The following is a 24,531-nucleotide window of genomic DNA, read 5'->3' as shown; positions in this document are numbered from 1 at the left end:
AAATGCTGTTGTATTTGCTGGGAGAAAAATTACTTTAACATTCTTCACTTTAAATCACGAGGATGGGAAGCTGCATTATCTAGAAATAACACGACGTTTCGTTCTTGAAGTTGCATTTTTCTATCGAATTGCACGAGAAAATCTGTCATCAAATCAGATGTCATCCAAGCCTTTTTGTTTAACCGCCATGTAAGTGGTAAATTGTTCAAATTAATGTTGCGAAACGCTCTAGGCCTTGCAGATTTTCCAATAACAAAAAGGCGTTCTTTTTCTCCAGCCATATTCACGCAGTGTAAAATCGTGAGTCTACCTTTAGCCAGTTTTCCACCCGTGCATTTTTCACCTTTTAATGCAAATTTTTTATCGGGTAATGCTCGGAATAATAAGCCAGTCTCATATGCATTATAAATATTACGTGAATCATATCCTTCAATCAAATATGGTACTTTTGCGCAAAAACTTTTGACGTCATCTTGATTTACACTACCGGCTTCTCCAGAAATTGTACGGATGATGCACTAAAATCGTCGTAATTGAGTCTCACTGCAATTTCTTTTGCTTTCGTAGCACAATGTATCAATATTAAGGCCTTTGGGCTTCAGCAGCCTCCTTTTTCTCTACGGGTTGACGTCAGTGTCCCACAAACTTAAAATTTGATCTTTGTTTTTGATAATGCTAGCAGCTTGCGTTTTGCTGATCTTACATTTCTTTGCCAACTCTCGTACACTTAAGCCCCCATTACTGATACTTAGCATAGACTTGACTTGACTTGGAGTAAACTTGGCAACTTAGCCACGATTATACTCCACTTGGCGCATACAAATTTATTTTTAAATAAATGTCAATTTGTATGACAAAATGTCAAAATGAAATGGAAACAAACAAGTGGCATCTCAAAATGTAAACGTCACTTAGAACTTACATAGAAAATCAAAATTCAACAGACTTCTAAGTCAAGTTAAGTGTTGCTAAGTTTTCAGTAATCAGTAACATGCAATGTTCATTTAACAGAACTGTAAGTGACAGTTCTCAAGCCAAGTCAAGTCTATGCTAAGTATCAGTAATGGGCCCTTTAGTTTTTCTTTCTCATGAATTTCAATGACATTAACTTTGTCTTTAATACTCAACACTACTTTAGGCATTGCGATTCACGTACGTACACACACAAGAAGATACTAACTACGTGTATGCAATAGATACATACATTTTTATGTTTTTTACTTTATTGAACACAGGTTCTTCGTATTTAGGGGATTCCCCTACATCCATGCACGTATTAGTGAATAAGCAACAGCTGTACGAATATGGTAAAGAGTAAATGAAAAAAAGTGTTGTAAGCTGTCCGGTTATGGGAAATTAAAAAGCCCTTTGTGGTAAAAAGCAAGTATCCGCGTCCTGTTATGGGAGGGTTGTCCGCTCAAAAGGGAAAAACTTAAAAAATGCTTAAGGATTTTTTTGGTACTGAAAAAACTGTCCGTTATGAGAGGTGTCCGCTTAAGAGAGGTGTCCGTTAGGAGAGAGTACACTGTATATATGGGGTATTCCATCCCATTTCGACCAATTTTGAACCCGACCCCTTTAGAATTCTTTCTCTGGCTTACAAGACGTTTTTCAGAATTTTTTCAAATTTTTTCATCCAACTCAAAAAAAGTTATGAATTTAAAAAAAAAAACACCGTTTTTGTTTTCAAAATGCTATAACTTTTTCAAAAATTGACCGTTTGGGATCTTTTTTTTTAAATTTGTTTTTAAATGTACTTTTCTGAAAAAATACAAAACAAAATTTTAAAGTTTTTTTTTTTTAATTTTTCAGTTTTCGAGATTTTTCGAATCTCGCCATTTTTTTTCTCACAAAAAACTTCAATCAATTCTGCAATCATCCCCACTAATCCCGGAGAGGCCCGATTTTTTTTTATATTTTTTTTTATTTAATTGAAAAAAAAAATTTCAAAAATAAAATTTTTGTTATCAATTTTATTTATATAACAAAAAAATGTAAGAAAATGATTTTTAAGTATTATTTTCTTTATATATTATGGTAATCTACGATAAAAATAACCAGGATTAATGACTGACACACTAAACATGTAAGTTTTATAAAAATAATAAACATGATATATAAAGAAAAGAATACTTAAAAATCATTTTCTTACATTTTTTTGTTATATAAATAAAATTGATAAACAAAAAATTTTTATTTTTGAAATTTTTTTTTTTCAATTAAATAAAAAAAATGTTAAAAAAATCGGCCCACTCCGGGATTAGTGGGGATTATTGCACAATTGATTGAAGTTTTTTATGAGAAAAAAAAAAAACGGCTAAATTCGAAAAATCTCGAAAAACTGAAAAAATAAAAAAAAAATAAAAAAACCTTTAAAAATTTTTTTGTATTTTTTCCGAAAAGTACATTTAAAAACAAATTTAAAAAAAAAAAAAAAAAAAAGGATCCCAAACGGTCAATTTTTGAAACAGTTATAGCATTTTGAAAACAAAAACGGTGTTTTTTTTTTAAATTCATAACTTTTTTTGAGTTGGATGAAAAAATTTAAAAAAATTCTGAAAAACGTCTTTCGTAAGCTAGAAAAAGAAGAAAAACTTTCAGCAAATTTTAAAGGGGTCGGGTTCAAAATTGGTCGAATTGGGAGGAATACCCCATATATATATATTTTTTTTTTTAAATCCAAATTTGTATTCATGTGTTATGGGCAAAAATAACAGACGACAAAAAAAAGTTGTAATAGAAGGCACTTTTTTATTTAATAAATTTTTTTTTTTTTTGTTTTTTTTTTTTGAATTTTTAATTTGACCTTTTTTGTTTAATTTGAATTTTTGTAATATTCGTTTTTTAATTTAATTTTAATAAGCTGGGTCTTATAAAAAAAAATCCAAACCTCATTGAGCCGGTAATCGGTGCCAAATGAACTCACAAAGGGAGTAATGAGACTGAAACTCAATCTGGACTACTAATACTAGGTTCAAACACACACCAAATTGGCAATTTATACTATTTGGGCAATTTATTACGCAATTTGTCATATAATAAATTGTAATAATAAATTGCCAATTTAAAAAAAATTGCGTAATAAATTGTTTCAAACAGCAAATGCAACATTGTAAAGTGTGTTTATTGAGTATATTAAAAGTCAGTTACGCATGGCTGAAGTATATGGTTGGTTCATCTCATCAGCTGATTTTATGTCTTTCATTTCACTGGAGTAGGGATTGTCAAAAGAAGATGGCAAAATCAAAATGAAACCAAAACATCGAACACATTTTCTTACAACACACAAAAATTTCAAAGTTTTATGTTTTCATTTCATTCCATGCACCTAATACCAATACGCACATTTTGACAGTCTCAACAAAGATATGTTCTTACTGTAGAGATGAGCCAACCAGCTATCAAATTACTATTGTGTAAGCTAAATAGAGTTGTATGAACACCACTCAAGTTAAATCGAAATAGCCTCAATTTATTTTTCTGTTTGAACATAGTATAAACCTCGACACCAAAATGCGACCAATCTAGTCAGCAGTGGCAATTTTTATCAAAATTCGTATTGAAGAAAATTTCAAACGTTTTTGACATTATTTTGCACAATTTCAGTTACAAGATTCTTGGGAGTTTTTTCTAAAAATATCGAAAATAAAGAAGATTTTAATTAAGGAAGTTTCATGCAAATTTCCACTATATTTTTTCTGTTCGCTGCTGTAAGCACATAAATATCATTTAATATACTCAAAATGCATGTTAACAGGCACGTGGCTTATGTTGTCAATAGCATTTTAGTGGCATAAATGACAACCTGTTAAATTTTATTGCAATACTTTGTTGTTTATTTTATTTTATTTAACGCTAATAGCACTTAAAAATGCACTTACACCATAAATGTTGTACTTAAGTGGTACCTGCATTATAAGTTGTTATGTACATAAATGGGCTAAACATACAAAGCAAGCATATACGTAAGTATGTATGTATGTAATGAGTATGTGCTTTTGCCGGCACGACGTGCAATGTTGTAGAGGTAGCAGTGAAAGTTATTGGCAACTGTTTTGAGAAGTGTCAACTGCGTAAACAAATGTCAACGCAATGCAACGAATGTACTGAAAGTAAGATCAAACATCACGTGAAACAAATTAAACTGTGTATTGTAGGGCAATTTGGCATGACGCATTTCATTGTAACAAGAATGAATAAAACTGTTGGGTATTGGCCAGTAAACATGCTTAATTTATCTACAATCAGCAAAAGGGGAAAGATCGATCTATTTCGGATGAAGGATCACAAATTTGCCCTTAAAAAACTATTTGGAAACAGCCAATTCAGAAATGTATGCAACTAGTATCTCAGTAACGAGCAGCATAGCTGAAAGAACAAATGTATTTGAGAAAAAGGCAAATATATTTGGCACAAGGGCAAATGTTTGCGGAAATGGGATAATATATTTAAGAAAAGGGAAAAAACATATTAGAAATAAAGTAAATGTTCTTGAACAAATATTTGTAGGAATATTTGTATTGTATTTGAGAAATTATGGAGGCCGCCGTGATGGGATGGTAGCATGCTCCGCCATCCACACCGAAGATCCTGGGTTCACCCCCCGGGTAAGCAACATCAGAATTTTAGAACAAAGTTTTTTCAATTTAGAATAAAATTTGTCTAAGCCGGGTCGCCCCTCGGCAGTGTTTGGCAAGCACTCGGAACGTATTTCTGCCATGAAAAGCTCTCAGTGAAAACTCATCTGCCTTGCAGATGCCATTCGGAGTCGGCGTAAAACAAGTAGGTCCCGTCCCGCCAATTTATAGGAAAAATCAAAGGAGCACGACGTAAATTGGAAGAGAAGCTCGGCCTAAGATCTCTTCGGAAGTTATCGTGCCTTACATTTATTTTTATTTATTTGAGAAACTAGTAAATGTATCTCAGGAAAGGAGAAAAGCATTTCAGAAACGGCAAAGTATAAAAAAATATACTTATTTCAGATCTATTCATACGAAACTTGAACTGAACTGTTCAAAATTGCACGGCTAACTAAGCGGTTGCGTATGAAAATTATATTTAAACTCATATATTCCCTGAAGACGATCTCCGAAGGAGGTTGAAATATATCGGGAAAAACAAAAAGCTTTGCGTTTTTTAATACATCTGACCTCGCGCCAGTTTTTACAAATTATGTTCTATCAGGTGTATGCATATGAAACCGGTATTGGCATCTAGCGGTCAGTAGGCACAATTGTAGGAACAGTCAAAACTTACCATTGGCGCTAGTTGCCTTATGATCTTATGATCTGTCAACAATATCCAATACTGAACATTTCAAGTTTCATACAACATCGTGTTTTTTTCGCTCTTGAAAATTTCGAAATACGTGCCTTCAAACAACGATTTGCGGGGGCATTAATTTGCTTAATCTGCTTCCATTTGGGTAAATCGGCAATAGAATCTCATCGAATGCTTGTCGAAGCTTACGAAGAGCACGCTCTTGATGGTACGCAGTATAATGAGTGGTTCAACAAGTTTGAAAGTGGTAATTTTGATGTGAGAAACGGTGACCGCGGCAAACCACCGAAATTGTTCGAGGACGTTGAATTGCAGGCTTTCCTGGATGAAGACGATAGTCAGACGCAAAAACAGCTCGCAGAACAACTAAATGTGTCCCAGACAACAATTTCCAGACGTTTGAAATCCATGGGAAAGATCATGAAAACCGGAAGATGGGTGCCACATGAGCTGAACGACAGACAGCAGGGAAACCGGAAAACAACACGTGAAATGCTGCTCGCCAGACAAAAAAGAAAGTTGTTTTTGCATCGGAACGTTCCTGGCGATGAAAAGTACATTTATTTCGTGAATTCCAAACCCAAGAGATTGTATGTGGACCCTGGCCAACCAGCACAATCGTCCCCAACACAAAATCGCTTCGGAAAAAAGACAATGCTCTGTTTTTTCTGGGATCAGCGTGGTGTAATCTGGTATGAGCTTCTAAAACCAGGCGAAACTGTTAATGGTCAACGCTATCAACAACAGTTGGCCAATTTGAACCGTGCTCTGCGTCAAAAACGCCCAGAATATGAAATTAGGCATGAAAAAGTGATTTTTCTCGAAGACAATGCACCATCACACCGAACAAAACAGACTTCGCAACCGCTACCCCACCTCGCTTACTCACCAGACTTGGCACCATCCGACTTTCACTTATTTGCATCGACGGGGCACGCACTTAGCGAACAGCGCTTCACTTCTTACGAAAATATTGGAAAATGGCTCGATGACTGGTTTGCTTCAAAAAACGAAGACTTTTTTCGGCGAGGTATCCATAAATTGCCTGAGAGGTGGTCCAAATGTGTAGCTAGCGAGGGCGCTTACTTTGAATAAAATATCCGTTACCATTCTCTTGAAATAAATGTGTTTTTTTTTTTTTTAATAAAAAAATACCGTTTCATATGCATACACCTGGTATTAATTGAATTAATAGTTCGCTGAAGAAATATATATTTATTAATTAAGTTTCGGAAAATAACAAAAAGAATTTTTAATTTTATTTTCCCTGTCTTCTCAGCAAATGATAATATTTGATTTTTAAAAAATAGGCACATATTTGGTTAGGTGCAACATCTTTGAGTAGTTGAGCATGCATTTTATTTTGATTGCCCTAAAGTTATGGAGGAAACGGCTGCTATCCAGCTTAACAATTTTTGCTAAACGCATAAAAAATCATATCCACACCACTAGGAATAAACTACATACAGAGTGTATGTGCCTACATGGTGATCAAAAGGAATATAAACAAAAAAGGCAACTCTTAGAGACCAATTGTACAGCGAACAACGGAACATTCATATGGCGTAGCAGCTAAAAAGGCTTGCACTGATATGAATGTTGGAGACTCGAGTTCAACGCTCAGCTCCCGAAAAGCTAGCTGATGAAGAAGTGAAATTCAGAAACATGTCCTAGTAACCATCGCCGTTTGTAAACTTACAATTTTTCTCTAATATCAATTACAAAAACCATTGTATAAAGCAATATGAGCAAAGCTCGCTAATTAAATACATATGATCATAAACGCATAATATTTTTTTGGGGCTGCTGACAGATGTTCGCTTCATGAAGCAAATGGCCCTGTTTGAAAAGGAAAATTTAAGTATTTCATTAAACAAAACAATGATTCGATTAAGTCTCTCTTAATTCTCACTATCTTAAATTTGAAAACTTACTCCTTGCTCTAATATGGCAACTGAAAGATCAGAGAAGAAATCTCAAAGTTTAGAGAAAATTTTAACTCTCAATTTAATTTGCAGAGTTGTGAAATTTTTGTAAAACAGGCCCCAGGTATCCAACGGTTTTCCATTGCTAGAAATAACAGTCTTTTTGTGAAGCACATGTTTGAAAATTTCAGAATCATAACAAAAGTTGTGAATATCACGTTCACATTTGGCACAATAGAAAAGCGCATGCCAAGTACAACTGAGTATAATTCGAAACCCTTGGGAATATAATTTATACATTTAATTTAATTGCGTCAAGCGTTAGATAGAGTTTAGATTGTTATTGTATGATACCAAAAATGGAGGTAGTTCCATTTAGTGTGACGTTAGCCATTTGACTTTTGCGGGGACACTGACAATTTCACCAAAAACAAGCTACCAGATTGAAAAATGTTACGAGTTTTTCTAATTTTGATGGATTTCATATAAACGGATACGACTAAATTACTTTCAGAGTTATTTTAAATAAAAAAGAAAAAAATGAGCCGCATGCGTTGGAAATATTTTAAAACGAAATATCAACCTAGAGAAGAAGGTTTTTAATAAGTTTTTCGAGCTCCCGAAAATTGCTTTGGTGGAAGAGACCTGGGTCGAAGTATTCTTATTATTACTAGGTCGTCTGGAAGCGCTGCGACCTTTGTGCAGATCTATTGTGCGTCAAAGTGTACAAAGCAAGAGAATATAGCCTTCTTAAGTGACCATACGTTTGCTCAGAACACGTTGACAAAACAAACACGTTTGTCAATTGATTGCCCAAAGGAGGTCCTTACAAACCGACACCGCAATTTCTAAAGAGTTTAGCATACTTAAACGCAATTTTTATGAAATTGAATGGTGATAAATTGGCTACAAGTCCAAATTTTTTTAGTTATTGTATAATTCAAGCGTAACTCTTGAGGGGTGAATTGTTAAACCTTTTTTTAGGGAGAACATTGCCCTGTATCTCTGCAGGTTAGCCGCTAGTCATGAGAGTTCTTTTGCCCATTGTACCAGGGGTCACCTTGGGGCAAGCTCCACCTATACATATTCTGTGCTCTTTTAGCATTGACATTTATGTAGCCTCCCAAAAACGTAACAAATTAAACACCTACTACTCACTGCAGACTTTGGAGGTAGAATTTTTCTAAACATGCCTTGAGAAATATCCACCGCAGAGGCATGATAATAGGGCCATGCTAGAACAACAGGATTTTTCGTGTATATTTTGCTGTCTTGGGGTCAACCTCTCATAAAGATATGAGTCATTAACCAATGTATGAGTCATTATCCACTATTTTTCAATCAAATTGCATGTTTTACTGTATTCTCAATCGATATTTATGCACGATAAGCATATTATTATTAGCTGTGTTTTTTTTACATCTATAGACGTTTACGCTTAAACTTATTACGGACTGCTAAGCGTCAAACTTTAAATACACCTCTGAAATTGCTGCGCATAAAATTTGTACTACTAAATTTCAATACGCATTATACTCAGATGTAACTGAAATATGTGTCTATGTTCCCTCTGCACTAATTCTACGTATTCTATGTGTGACCACTATTCATCGCAACTGATTATACATTGTGGCCACCAGAGGTTTGTGTCTCCGATTTTAGGTACACCCTGTTCTGTAGCTAGTTATTTAACCACTGCCACTAGATTGGTCTCCTTAGCATTACCTAAGCGAGGATCAGCGTTTTTTTTAACGCGCAAACGTAAAAGTATACGCTTGTAAAAAAACACGGCTATTGTCTCAGATGACGATTGCGTTTTCATCCTGAAGGAAACTTAAATCCGGAAAACCACAATTTCGCCTTAAACAGTAATGATATGGCAACGCTTTTGGCAAAACAACAAACATTATGAAACTTCAAAAATCCCCAAATACGTCAAAAAATTCTGACCTTTTTTATACCATGATTGTTAAATAGCAAAATAAGTAGCAAAGCAGGAGTCATAAAAATACAGTGCTACTCACACGAAGGATATTTAATGCAACCACCGGCTCAGTCACCCGACATGAACGTGATCGAGAATTTGTGGCCTTTATTGGCTACAAAAAACCGCACACACCATATAAGCAACAAGTATCAGCTGAAAAGCGTAATTTTGGAGGAGTGGAACAAAATCGGACCAGAAATTAAAAAAATATCTAGCGGAATCAGTGCCCCAAAGGCTGCAAGCTGTAATTAAGGCCAAAGGATTCCACACAAAGTACTGATTATTTTTTACTTCACAATTTTTTCTATATATTTTTACGGAAACAGGAGACTGCACGAAATAAGCTCTGGCATAAAATTTAAATTTTTTTTAGGGTTTTAATTCTTATGTTGTTAAAGAATAAGAAAAAAAAAAGTAATTTTTTTGAAACTACAATTTCGTAGCAAATATGTATATGGTGTTTAAATTTTCTCAATATATATTTCAGTTTTCCAAAATTTAATAGTGCATCCGCATGAAATAAGCTGTGAGCCGTGTGTATTAATTAAAAAAAAAATAAAAAATTTAACAGAAATCACATAAAAATAATTTTTTCCTTTGTTATTTAAAAAAGTGGGTGGTATGCGCATTCATTTGAACCGATTTTGTTTTTATGAGTGTGACAATCTCAAAGTGCGCATATAAAATATTGAAGAAAATACTAAGCGTCTTGCTAGCACAGCCACAAGAGCATAACAAAAAATATAAAAATTCAATAAAACTGAAATCAATAAAAATTTTAGAAGCATCCGCCCACCTACATCCAAAATTAGTACATACAAAAACGACAGCTTATAAATTTAGTAGGAATGCAAATGAAAATGAAGAATTTCAATGCATATGAGTCAATTGGTACTCTGAATAAAACAGAACGGCAGAAAAGTGAAAAATATGCATAGATATAAATGTAGGTAAGTACGTTTATAGAAAAGTATATGCGAATCACTTTACGAATGAAGAGCAACGCAACACTTTTTGGCTGCCAAAAGAAATTAAAGACCAAATAATTATTGCTTGCTTTCGAAAATGATGTCAAGTATTTATCAAAATTGCATGAAACCGCAGTAAGCACATTTGTATTTGCCCCCACCTCTATCTCTCTTTTACATACTCACTCACTCACTCACTCACTCTATCTCTCTCTCTCTCTCTTTCATTCTTTCTTTCGCCGATCGCACCCACAATTTCGCGATATGCACTGTGAACTAAAATTTGCTGCCAAAATAGATATTGCCAAAAAGAAATCACAACACTGATGATATTCGCGATGATGTTTAGTCAAAGTATTTTAATGATGCCCGACATCGTCAGCTATTGCTTTGTGTGTATGTGTCTGTAGCTAATAAAGTTGATCATTAAAAACGATTATGACTAAAATATTAGATTTATGTTTCTTGAACAGTTTTCCGTTTTCGTTTTGTTTGTCTTTAATTAATTATTGCTATTTCTAAACGATACCGCCCTCAGCATTTCTAATGTAGATATGTGTTTTATAGATGATGACACAGCACCAATGGTTTTGTGCATCAGCGTAAGGGCTGCTATACTCGTATACTCGAGCGTTTCTATTGCTACACAGGTACACAGGCCCACCAACAATCATTTAAGTTTGCCAAATTAGTGACAAATGGTTGCAGCATATTTCATCCCAACTTAGCCTAATTGCATTAGGGTACTGAAATATATACATACGTATATATAAGTATGCACTAGCTTAGGTTAGGTTGAACTGGCCGGTCAATAAAAACCTCATATAGCCTGAATGAGTCCATAGTGTTACCAGAATTTATTTGACGACCAAACGGAAGAACCCCAACCAGGTGCCAGGACATATGTTATAGAATAACTCCGTCCTCTTGGCAAATACTAGCAGTTTTCTAGGACCCAGCGTAATTGCTGTCTCGAGATCTGGCACCTCTGCCGCCCCTAATAGCTGGAGCCTCGACCTGGCGAGCGCAGGACACGAACACAAAACGCGCTCAACAGTTTCTTCCTGCAGCTCACACTTCCTGCACTTGCTGTTACTGACGAGACCTAACTTATAAGGATGTGACGACAGAAGGCACTATCCAGTCTGTATGCCCATTATGAGCCTTAAGTCTTCTCTTTTCAGAGATATGAGCCACTATGTGAGTATAATATCGTAGGCTTTGCACACGATCTTAGAAATTTTGCAGCCCCGCGTTTTTGTCCACGCCTTTGCTGTTTGATGGATCATATGCAACTCCTGCCTCCTTTTGATTTCTCGCAAAGGGATTGGGACGTCTATCAGCGAGTGCTTCACCCTCCTTTGCCAGGTCATCGGCCTTTTCGTTACCCCTATATCCCTTTATGACCGGGAAACCAGTAAAGATGTATGGTGCGGCCTAAGCGAAGCTGCTTTCCTCACTCCTATAATTTCCGCCTGAAAAACGCTGCAGTAATCTGGCAGCCTGTGGGATCTACTTATTTCTGGAGCGACACAGTAAACAGCAGACCCAACCCCTTCCATTAATTTGGAACCATCCGTATACACGTGTATTGTATGTTCTGCCATTATTTAATTGTCTGATCAACGCCCTAGATTGATGAGGAGTGTGATGACTAGTACCTAGGACATACCTAATTATTTTCTAGCTTTTAGTATTATTAATATTTCATGTAGATAAGTATTGTTTTCAATAAAACCGTTTACCTTAAACAAAAATTTTTTTATTATTTTATTTTCAAGTTTTTGATCTTTATTTAATTGCCTATTATTTCTCAATCTATTTAGTTCATTTAGTGACTCATTATTACAAGGACTTTCTTGGCAATTTGTTACAATCTAAGTCTTCAATACATAATCCTTCCAAAGACTTTACTCGACTCTGCGCCACGCATGCTTGTCCCTCATCCAACTCCAAAATATTTAAATGTCACTTTTCCGGACTATATGTAATATTTGTTCCAACTATGAGCCAAATCGGACCACAAATACGATATTTGTGAATATCTCGATCCTTGCGCAACCTAGCGGCGATTTTTTTCATAGGTCGCATTCTAATCTTGTATGCATTATATGTTCCAAATATGAGCCAAATGCGACACACAAATACGATTTTTGTGAATATCTCCATCCTTGCGCCACCTAGCGGCAATTTCTTTTCTTATTATTGCATTGTCATCGGGTTCTGAACTATATTCCAAGTTTCAAGCTTGTAGCTTATCGGGAAGTTACTTAAATTTCAATTACAAAATTCGTGCCAGCCATCCAACCAGCCAGCCTGTCAAGTCAACCTAAATAAAACCGTTTAAAAAACAGATTACTGTGCGCCGATAACTTAGTTTATACGTTTGAGTTAGAATTGAGCATAGAACCTATCAGGAAGAGTGAATTGGTGAACTGATCTTCTACGTCGACCACATGAAGTAGGGGGTATGTTATCCAAACGTGACTTTCAATATTTAGGACATCCGCCGTGGTGTGGTGGTAGCGTCTCCGCCAACCACGCCGAAGGTCCTGGTCTCAAGGCTCGGGCAAAGACACATAAAGTTTTTGGAAAAAAAGTTCTTTCAATTAGTGAAACGTTTTTCTTTGCGGGGTCGCCTCTCGGCAGTGGTTTGGCAAACACTATGAGTGTATTTCTACCACGAAAAGCTTCGCAGTGAAAATTTATCAAGTTTGCAGCTGCCGAAGTCGGCAAAAACAAAAATATACATAGCTCCCATCCCGTCAATTTTCCTTTATATAAATGGACAAAAATCAGCGAAAAATGTCTCCTTATATAAAGACATATTCTTGCTAAACTTTGATTTTTAAATTTTGGCATAGAAATTGTAAAAATATTTATGAGAAGTAAGAATATAAAAGTGGAGGGCACATTACTTGGATTAGAAAGTTGTTAGAAAAGGAGATATTATTAGGCAATAAATTGCGCTCCACCTTCATATTTTTACTTCTCATAAATATTTTTGCAATTTCTATGTCAAAATTTAAAAATCAAAGTTTAGCAAGAATATGTTTTTATAAAAGGAGACATTTTTCGCTGATTTTTGTACATTTATATAAAGGAAGTACTTAAAATTTTATTTTATTTTTATTTTCTCCTTTTCTTACATTTTCTCGGTGTCTTGACATATCTGTTAAGTTTTACGCTTGTAGCTCAATGAGAACTTACATAAAAGTCAATCCCAAAATTCCCTCCGTTCCGTTTGATTTTTCTAAATATCTCAGTCCGTACGCCCCCTAGCAAAACTTTTTGTATTGTGTCATCGGCTGTCATCGACCTCTGAATTAAGCTCTAAATTTTTATCCTCTAGCTCATCGAGAAGTTACTTAAAGCCCGGTTTCCAATTTCCAAATTATTATTATTTTTTTCGTTCCGTGCGCCACCTAACGGAATTTTTTTCTCCTTTTGTTTCTTTGTAACGGTGTCTTAATCTGTCTTGGAGGTTTCATGTTTGTAGCTCAATGAGAAGTTGCTTTAAAATCGATCTCAAAACACCAAATTTCCAGATACTTATCTAAATATTTCGATCCGTGCGCCACCTAACGGAATTTTTTTTCCTTTTCTTAGATTTTCTCGGCGTCTTAACCTATCTGTGAAGTACAGGTGTACAGTTGTAGCTCAATGAGAACTTACATAAAAATCAATCCCAAAATTCCCTCCGTTTCGTACGATTTTCCTAAATCTCTCATCCTGTGCGCCCCTAGCGAATCTTTTTGTATCGTGTCATCGGCTGTCATCGACCTCTTAATTAAGTTTGAAATTTCAAGTCTCTAGATCATCGATAAGTTATTTAAAAGCTGGTTTGAAAATTTTCAAATTCTTATCTAATTATTTCGATCCGTGTGCCTCCTAATGGATTTTTTCCCCCTTTTGTTGCATTGTCACGGTGTTCTAACCTATGTGTAAAGTTTCACGTTTGTAGCAAAATGAGAAGTTACTTAAAAATCGATTGCAAGATTTGTATGAAAAGCGGACAAACATTCAACCCACCTTATATAATGGAAGTAAAAAAAGGAGCACGATGCAAATTGGAAGAGAATCTCAGCCTAAATTTCCCTGTATATAAGAATGCAAATAAAAGAAGAAACATATACATTCATATGCTGTAATCTTCTTGACTCTATTGCTAACAGTCCAGTAACGGCTGATATCAACCTAGGATCTGTCCTAATAAGTAAATAAACGCTTTTATTGATGCGCGCATTTCGATATAGGTATCATGATGTTTTTCTTTTAGATATTCAAATACTGCTACATAGTATGTAGTTTTTGTCCCCACTGTCACTCTCATGTCATTTACTAGGAAATTGACAGCTTTTATTTGACAGCTAAGCATTAGTTTACAACTTTGTATGTGCCACTGTTGTTAACCGCCTGGTCGTTTGGTTGCTGACCAGGTTAGTACTTAACGTAGAGTAAATAAGTCGGCATGAGTGTAATTCTGTGCATTTGTATTAGTGCCCAGTTTTTAGCCAGTCTTTTGTTTGTTGTTGTTAACTTGCATTTAGTAACTTTTAATGTTCTTGCTTATTTCTAATTTTATTGCTAATCACTAGCTGTTAGCCAAAGATATCGGATATTAAATATTTAGTAGTAGAGGCAGGAAATTTGTTTTGGATTTAATGAGGCAATTTTAAAATCTACGAAGTATACTAAACGTCAACTGTGTTGTTAAATTATCAAATGATACGTACAAATACAAAAGTTAGTATCACGGCATTTTTTTCGCAATTTTTAGAAATTAATAAATTAAATGTATGCCAATAAGAGAAATGTAAGTTAAATTTATACGGGAAAATTCCACTAATTTTCTTGAAAATGTAAAACTTTTCACTAAGAATTTTTCTGAGTAGGTATGCAGTTTTTTGGCTCGTTTGATGTTAATATAATGAAGTATTATTTCATCTTAAGAAGCTTACTGATTTATGGCAATTTGTTTTGTCAGCGGAGTTAAGCGGTTTCTTTCTGAAGAAAAACCGTTCTCAAATTTGTTTAGAAAAAATATGTAGGTCGACTAATAAATAATTCGGCAAAAACCAGAACGTCTTTTTGTCGTATTAAGATTAACACATGAAACTAAAACTCTATGAGCTAAAAAGCTGCTTAGTCACAAAAACTTTAAACAATCTTAGTGAAAAGTTTTAGATTTTCTTGCAAATTCGTCATATTTTCTAGAATTGTCATATATTACATATATTCATAATTTTTTTGGGAAAAATGGCGAAAATAATTTTGGGGAAGGAAAACTTGGTGAAAACTTGCTAAGATTGTCCGTTTACTGACTTTTGTTATCGACTGTGTGTATTCATATATTTTGTATCAAAAGTAAAGCGTTTCTTAATAAAAATCAAAATAAAAATTACATAAACAGAAATATAAAAAAATGCAAAAAATAAAATAACAAAAATATATAGAAAAATTTTAACAATAAAATAATACATATAAATAAAAAAATATAAGAAAATATAAATAAGAAAATATAAATAAGAAAACATAAATAAAAAAATAAAATAAAAAAATAAGTAAAAAACAAGTAAGGGCGGAACTGTCTTCGGCTGTGCCGAAGACTTCATTCCTTTCATGAATGGGGCTGAACAATAATCTTATCCCGTTCGTAATCTCCAAATAATCAGATGTATAAGATAAGAAATATATAGTGAACAGATGTACATACCTAAACGATTTTAAGATAAATATAAAAAAATGGCAAAAACCCCCTTATCTGAACGATCGGTTATATGGGATATATATTATATATAGCTCCGATCAAAGTGTTTTTTTTTTTTCAGAAAATCTTCTATGATATACTAAAATATATATCACCGAGTTTCACGCTTATACTTCCTAATTAAAGGAGAAATGGCCAAAAATCTTTCTATCTGAACGATCGGTTGTATGGGATATAACTATATATAGCTCCGATCAAAGTGATTTTTTCAGGATATCTTCTATGATATATTAGAATATATATCACCGAGTTTCACGTTTATACTTTCTAAATTGCGGCAGGAATGACCAAAATCGTCTTATCTGAACGATCGATTGTATGGGAGATATATGTTATAGTGGTCCGATCCTACCGGATTCGACAAATGTCTAATATAATACAAAAATACATCCTTGTGCCGAATTTCATTGAGATATCTCAAAATTTGAGGGACTAGTTTGTGTTCAAACAGACAGACGGACGGACGGACAGACGGACATGGCTATATCAACTCAGTTCGTCGCCCTGATCAATTCGGTATACTTAATGCTGAGTCTATCTTCTATATTTCTCAACGTTACAAACATCGGACCAAAGTTAATATACCATTTCATGTTCATGAAAGGTACAAAAAAATTTGATAAGGTTTGCCACCTAACCTTAATTGTATAAATACGTTTTTTTTTTGTTTTTTTTTTTTTAACGGATGGAAATCGTGAATCATTCGTTTTTCTCGATTTCATATGCTGTCTTATTTACGATATCAAATAGAAAATATGCAAGTATATCAGTGAAAATATGTGCTGGCAGAAATAAGTATGCCAGGGTTGTATAAACACATCGAATTTTTCCGTTCATCAAAGCGATTAAAAACTCTTAAATGTTTTGTGTTCAGCACATCTGTCACTTGTTCTCCAAGAGGCTTTAAATTCAAATTTTCTTCATAAAAGCATACTAATACGTATGCATATACATTTGTTAACATTTGAATATAGCACATCATTATTATCATAATAATCTTTAATTTATAGTAAAAGCAAATCAATAAAATGTGGGCATGTCATAAAAGAATATAAGGAACAAACACGCGATTTCTTAAAATTAGAAAGGGCAATATTTTTAAATTAATTGCTATAATTGTGACAGTTTTCGAACACCAACTCATAACAAAAGTAAACAAATATTTAGAAGAGATAAGAAATTTATAAAGATGCTAGATATTTTCAACACCGACACAATTTACTTGCTGAAAATTATTTGCTTCAGATAAATTCTCGTACGTATACTATTTGTGTGTGTTTGCAACGCTCTCGATGCTATTTTGCAACGTTTGCTCAATTGTATTACAATATTTTTAACAATATTAATGTTGCATAGATTTTGCCACCATTTAACACGCTTCAATATACAAAAAAACTAATTGGCGAATAATAAACAATGAGGCTCGGAATTAAGGCGCGTCGTAGATAGAAGCGTATTGGAAGGGGGTTGGGAATGGTTAGAGTAAGACAAAAATGGCAGGTCAAAAATGATCTTGTATAGATCGAATGGGTTTATAGGGTTACCAGAGTAAGAATTAGCCATTTTTATCAAATTTCGTCAATTAAACTATTTCCATTTTAACCGTACTTAGTTAGCGATAATAATATTGATATAATAGTTACAGCGGAAGTACTGCTTATAAAAGCACTGCTATAAATGCAATGTTACTAAGCTTTGAGAGCGCGCCTATAAGAATTCCACACAACTAGGATTAAACTTATAAAAGCACTGTTATAAATGCAATGTTACTTAGCTTTAAGAACGCGCCTATATGTATTCCACACAATTAGGATTAAAAACATATAGAATTAGTATGTACCTAAAGGTGTATAAAGAAATAGCAACAAAAAGGCAATATGTACTTGGAGACTAATTGCAAAGCGAGCAGCGGGGCAAGTTCAATACTCAGCTCCCGAGAAGCTCGCTGATGAAGTGAAATTCAGAAGCATACCCTCGCCGTTTGTAAACTTTGTAACTTTTCTCTAATATCAATAACTTCCCTTTTTATTTTCGATATTTTAACTATGCAAACCAATCTTAAAACTCTTTTGAAAAAAAAATTCGAAAATTTTAGATAATTTAACGAAATTTTCCAAATTTGCTTTTTGAGTTCTCTGAACTTTTTCGAATGTGCAGTTTTGTAGCCCAATCAATTTGAGTTTATCGAAGAACTAGTTCATGGTGGAATAACCAGGCGAAGTAAACCGTCAATCGTCTTGCTGTAAATTCTTCTATGTTCTGTCATTCGGCTATCTGAAAACTTTTCAGCAATGTTGTCCCAGAAAAATTGTTGCTTTTTTGTTGTTAGGCCGTGGAAAACTATTACGTTCATATTGTTTTATGTTTAGATTGAATATGTTCAGTTTATTCCCAAAAAAATTTGAAACAAGTCTTTGTTCAAAGCAATTGCCTGTACTAACATCAAGTCCAAGCAAGGAGTTTCCCTAGGGCAGCGCTAACCAAGACTTTCGGGAAATGTTATTGTCATTCCTACAACAAGACAATACGAATATTCGTACTATACTTAATTTATATAAAACATTGGCTTTCCAAATATATTGTTACTGTTGTCCCTTTTGCTGTTTTTACATAAAAAACAGTCCACAAACATTTAAAGAGATCTTACAGTTATGAGTTGTCATTTGCAATTTATGAATCCGACTCTCTTCGGTACTAGCATAAAAACAAATTTCAGAGTATCGGAGTTTTTGTAAATGTGTATACATCTACATTTGCTACTAAAAAACGCCCAACGAAAATTACACATAGTAGTAATGTATGGAGAAATATACCTTTTCCGTTGTAGTGTATTACGCATGCCAAAATTGAAAGTTGAGAATAGTAGAGATACACACTATTTAGTACAAATTTTATAAGCAACAATTCCATAAGTGTAGATAAAGTTTTGCACTTAGCATTCCATATAATAGTTAAGGGTATATGTATATAAATGTAAAGAAAAAAGAAATTTTCGAGTGGGACTGTGAAACTATTCCTCATTTATGTGTCACGAAAGGCAGTAAAGTTCAACTCAATAACTGACGTACATACGTACTATAAATATGGATGACAACTCTCCCTCTGTCCGGTTTTTCAGCCGCAGTTCAAGTTCCGCCCAGCTTACAAGCATTGAATTTTACCCGCTTCTGACCGTTGAAAAATACAACTGTACCATAGCATACATCTTCTATCTTTTTCAATTTACTTCACGTGGTGATTCACCCGTGGTAATAGTTATAGATCTCACAAAATCAGCATTGATTTTTGATGTTTTTTTTTTTGAAAGGTTTGTCTTTTCTTTTTTCTTTTACAAAGTGGGAAACAAAAAAATTTTTATTTAGGATAAAATCTTAAAAACTCTTCGAAAAAAAATGCTTCCGCCTGATATAAACATCACAACACCTTCCTTTTCCATTAGTTTGGATTCATGGGTGTAAAGCTTTTTCACATCTTCCCTTATTTCTGCATCTTATTCCAACCCTCAACCTCTATTGTAAATCTAAAATCCCTTTTGAAGGTCAGACACAAGACCGTGTAGTCCGTCAGCCTCATTTTATATACTACTATGGTTCTAGGGCCACCGTGGTGTGATGGTAGCGTGCTCCGCCTACCACGCCGTTTGCCCTGGGTTCGAACCTCGGGTAAAGCAACATCAACATTTTAGAAATAAGGTTTTTCAATTAAAAAGAAAAATTTTCTAAGCGGGGTCGCCACTCGGCAGTGTTTGGCAAGCGCTCCGAGTATATTTGTGCCATGAAAAGCTCTCAGTGAAAACTCATCTGCCTTGCAGATGCCGTTCGGAGTCGGCATAAAACATGTAGGTCCCGCCCGGCCAATTTGTAGGGAAAATCAAGAGGAGCACGACGCAAATTGGAAGAGAAGCTCGGCCTTAGATCTCTTTGGAGGTTATCGTGCCTTACATTTATTTTTTTTTTATGGTTCTAGGGGCTGTACACAAAGCGCCAAATTATTTTCTGTTAGTAGACGCTATATGTTTCTTTTTTACTTACCTTCTTTTTATCTCTCATCGAACCTTTGCCTCGTACCATTATTTTGCAACCAGTCTCCTGTTCCAATTGCTTAGCTGTCATGCCGCGTGGTCCCAAAATTCTGCCAACAAAATTGAACTGCAATGAGAAACAACCAATAAAAGTAAACACTCTGTTTGACGCAAAAAAAGTTATGAGCTGTAGATGGCACAGACCGTTCTATTTGCGTTATACTGTTTTCATACAGAAACTTAATGATCTCATTTCACCTTCTAATGAAATCGTAAATTTTTTGCTTTCACACAGAAGTAACTGCTCGATTAGTATGAAGGATGAAATGTCAAGCGAATAAAATGACAATGCTATATGACAGACAATCATGGCGGAACGATACAAGGTGGCAGCATGGTGACATACCTACAAACATAAAAAAAATTCCATGTACTTGTAAATTCGATGGTCAAATGTCAAAAGAGTACTGCGCCGGTAGTTGATGTATCAAAACAAATAAAAAAGGTTATAATCAGCTGTTCGATGCGGCCAACTTGTATCGTTCCGCCATGCAGACATTGACATTTACTTTGACAAATGACATTTTTTAGCACTGAACACACCAAAAACTAAGAAGTGGAACGCTGCCAACAGAGTTGCGTTGTGCTTTTGACTGCATTAGGCATTCGATTAGCTACTAATGAAATAATTATAGATTCGAATTTAGTAGGGAAGATTGAGCTCAATAAGCGTCTTAATATAGAAAACTGCCTTTATTATTCAATAAGCCGTCTGTGTGAAAACAGTATTACATCTGCATACGGAGAAACTTCCCCAACATGCAAAATAAATAGACAATAAATTTCATTATAAAATCTACCCACAATGAATATTTTTTAAATAATTTTTATATGTCGCTGTTCTTAGTTTAGAAATTCTATAAACTTTATAAAACCAATAGAAATTCCCCCAAAATAAGTTGAATTTCGTTCAATTTCAAGTTCGGTTGTCTCAAATAATGTGACTCATACGCAGTGGTGGTCCTACACATAGCAAGCAGCGAATATATCACAACACCTCATAGCGCATTATAGCAACAGCCAATTAGAGATTGCTAGAGGCGTAACACGCCTATAAACAACACGATAATCTAATCAGGTAAATACTCGTAATGATGCAATGAAAAAACAGCGGGAACATGATAACATTGAAATTTTAGGTTTGTGCATAGCAAAACTTTGCCCGCATTTCAGTGCAGCCAGCCGTATGAAATGTGTTTAGTATGTATTTAAATATTTTTTAAATCTTCGCTCACACTACAGCTGTAACTTAGAAAAAGTATCATGACATTTCTTTCTAAGTATCATGACATCCAGTTCCTTTTTGTTACCATCATTAATGAGATGACTTTGAAAAACTTGAACTTCTCAATTTGAAAGCTAGGGAAAATTCTATTTTAAAAAAGTGCTTTTTATTATGAGAATGGTATCAGTGTTTATTTAATGTGCATTTGGGAAGTAAGGTTTGAGATTTAAGAGTAAGGCTAGTTTTCAAATATAACTCAACTTGAGATTAAACAAAAATATTTATGGGTCAATATATGTATATATGGTTGTAGAATAAAGCACATCCGTATTATATGTACATATGCGTACATTTTTACGATAAAATTACTTTTAAATTTATGCTATCGTTCAGTGCAGGTATTCAATTTGCATGCATGTGCCGTTGTTTATTGATGAGTTTATTGATTTCTTGGCTGGAAACATTGTGCTTAGGGTGATCCTTATTTTTGGACTTTTAAAAAATTAATAGACTTATTTTATGATTGATTTTACGGGGTAATCATTATTTACTGAAAAATACTGATGGCGTATATTTATTTTTTTCTTTGTAAGGTTTTTAGAGGCCGCTACCGAAGGTCAAACTTTTAGAAAAATCTTTGTAATTTTATAATGATAAAACAGGGGGAAAAACAAACACAAAACAAACGGAAATTAAATTTTTAATACAGGTTTTCCAAAAGGTCTGCTCATAACCTTAAAGATTAACTAAGTTATTTTGGTACAAAAAAATCTTTGACAGTTAATAGAAAAGCTAAAATAGTAAATAGTACCGTAAAAGGTTCATGCGCCATACAAAAATCAATCCTCGGTAAAGACCTCAAAATGTTCTTCAGAAAAGTTGAGAAAAATAATAAGGACGTTTCTCAGGACCGCGAACCAATTGAGCTAGTGCCCAGACATAAAATAAAAAAATAAAAATAAAAAAGGTCCACCCGTATAAGCACCACCCTAATGTTTATAGCAAAGTTTTTGTAAAAATAGGTAGATGTCACTTGTCAATCTAGCTATTTGTCAGTAAGTATTCATTCTCTCTGAGCCGACTACTTTATATCCATGTCATCAGCTAGAAATAGTTATTGCAATTGACAAACGAATCATAGTTGTCATTAAATTATGAGCTTTGATTTGATTTGTTGGCATTTAAATTTTCTACATTTGGTTAGTTCAAAATTATTAATGGGATGCCATTCAGCGCACCCATTTATGGATTTATTTCTATTTCAAGCCTAGACTCAGCCATGAATTGTAGTAGAATTGAGTTCTTTAAAGAGGTGTGCGGCGTGTAATTTGTGGTAAATGCAATCTTATTATTATATAACGTGTATTTTTAAACATTTTCAAGAGGAAAAAGAAAACGGTTAAACTGACCGTTATTCAACAACTATTTCCAGTATTTGATAGAGGAACTCTATATGTAAGGTAGTTGTGGTCGGAGTTGAAGTAGGAATGTGAGTGTGACTGGAAATTGTAGTGGGAATAAGAGTAAGAGTGGGAGTGAGAGAATAAGGGAGAGTAGAAGTAGGCATGTGAGTAAGACTTGAAGTTGTAGTATTAATAGGAGTGGGAGTGGAAGTGGGACTGAGAGTGGAAGTGAGAGTGCGAGTTGGAGTGAGAGTAAAAGTGGGAGAAAAACCTTGATATATTAATAAAACCTAAATATCTAAATATTGGTTTGCAATTTTAGACAAAGTCGTGCTGCTTATGCTTTAAACCAGTCTCCCTAATACATTTTCTTTTTTCGATAGGTATGAACTAAGACTTAAATCCCTTAATCTCCACTATTTATTCAGCACCTAAATTCTACAAAATTAAAATATGAAACGTAGCGATACAAATAATATTTGCAATTATATTCGGTTACGTCTGCAAATTTGTATTATGAAATACTTTGCATTATGCAAATAAGTTTAAGTGATGCGTGTAAAGTGGCATCCGTTCTCATATACAAGTTTTAAAAGTACTAAAATTGCATATTTGCGCAGGTGTCAAAAATAGTAGAATACAATTTTATTACAGTTTTAGACAACATTACAATTTTTAATGTGCATTTATGTACATATAGACACACTACTTACAAATGCTAGTATGGGATGATGATTCAAGAAGAAAAATAATTTTGTTTTTTAAATTCCCATATGAATTCTTCCGGGGTGGTAAATACCTTCACATTTACGTATGCAAATCGCATGCGCGTCTCAAAATGTTTGTAATTAAAATGTTAGCTAGCCTGATAAGCAAAAATATGAGATATCTAGTAGAGGAATAAAAATACTGCTAGGTGGCGTTAATGTTGAGTTATTCGGACGACTCTGTTTTGTGATCGATTATTTAGTTAATAGGCCAAAAGCGCAATATCTACAAATAAACTAAAGAGATCATAAAAAAATAGCCGCTAGGTGCAGCTGGGATCAAAATATTTACCTATAATGAATAAAGAAGTACCAGAACAAATATTTAAAATTTTAGGTGGCGCAGGCTTTTGAAATATGGGGTCTGATGTATGTATTTATGGACGTCAAGAGTTCTCAATAAATTTTTATAACATTTTAACACATTAACAATCTTCTATGCAACAGAATTGCCAAAGCGACCACAATCGATAGAAGTGTGTGCAGATACCCCGAAAGAAGGTTTTATGTTTCCTATACTTTTGATATTGGTAAAAAAGAAGTTCTTGGTTAACTTCGAACCCAGTGTCTAGGCTTGACAAGGGATTAATTTTTGGGCAACCTGGATACCATTATACCGTGTTACGTTGATTGCCTGTCAACCCCAGCAAAGTAAAACTTCATTTTTGTATGAGGAGATATAAGATCCCTACTTTTATTAGCCTTCGAATAGGGGCGTACCACTGATAATTTCTGAAAAGGTTACATATTCAGTTAAAGTACACTGGAAGCTGTCTGGCAAACTATATCTTAAGGATAGGGATAGAAGTCGCTGTAGTGCTGTAAGGAGACAATCATCGTCTTGCCTAGGTTTGTACACTGCCTTTAGAGGTATAAGTATAGACTCCCGTCTTACGAAGTGGTGGTGGAGTGGAACGGACTGGACACCACTGAGCATATATCCAGTAGGCATTGTTGAAAAGGATGCTGCGGCAGGAGCGTTGATAAGGTCTTGTGAGTTTGGGTATGGAATCACATGCACTCCTGCATTCTTAGCATTTTGAAAATTATGCCAAGTTGGGCAGACGATTTTGTGCCGACAACTGCACCTCGTTCCTGCTTCAACAGTTTCATTTGGAAGGCCTG

At 34.3% G+C, this 24,531-nt stretch overlaps 1 protein-coding gene across 9 annotated transcripts in view; it reads right to left on the bottom strand.

The window, feature by feature from the left end:
* Nucleotides 1-24,531, bottom strand: part of how (protein held out wings) — a 274,412-nt gene that overhangs the window by 41,948 nt on the left and 207,933 nt on the right. For all 9 annotated transcript variants that reach the window (XM_067761261.1, XM_067761258.1, XM_067761257.1 and 6 more), the window contains exon 4: nt 19,962-20,078. In XM_067761261.1, the coding sequence (XP_067617362.1) occupies nt 19,962-20,078 (117 nt within the window). The remainder of the gene's footprint in view (nt 1-19,961; nt 20,079-24,531) is intronic.

The sequence above is a fragment of the Eurosta solidaginis genome, chromosome 1 (genome assembly GCF_040869045.1).
Source record: "Eurosta solidaginis isolate ZX-2024a chromosome 1, ASM4086904v1, whole genome shotgun sequence".
NCBI classification, from domain to species: Eukaryota; Metazoa; Arthropoda; class Insecta; order Diptera; family Tephritidae; genus Eurosta; species Eurosta solidaginis.
The sequence above is the reverse complement of the archived record's forward strand: the minus strand, read 5'-3'. Positions and strand labels throughout refer to the sequence as shown.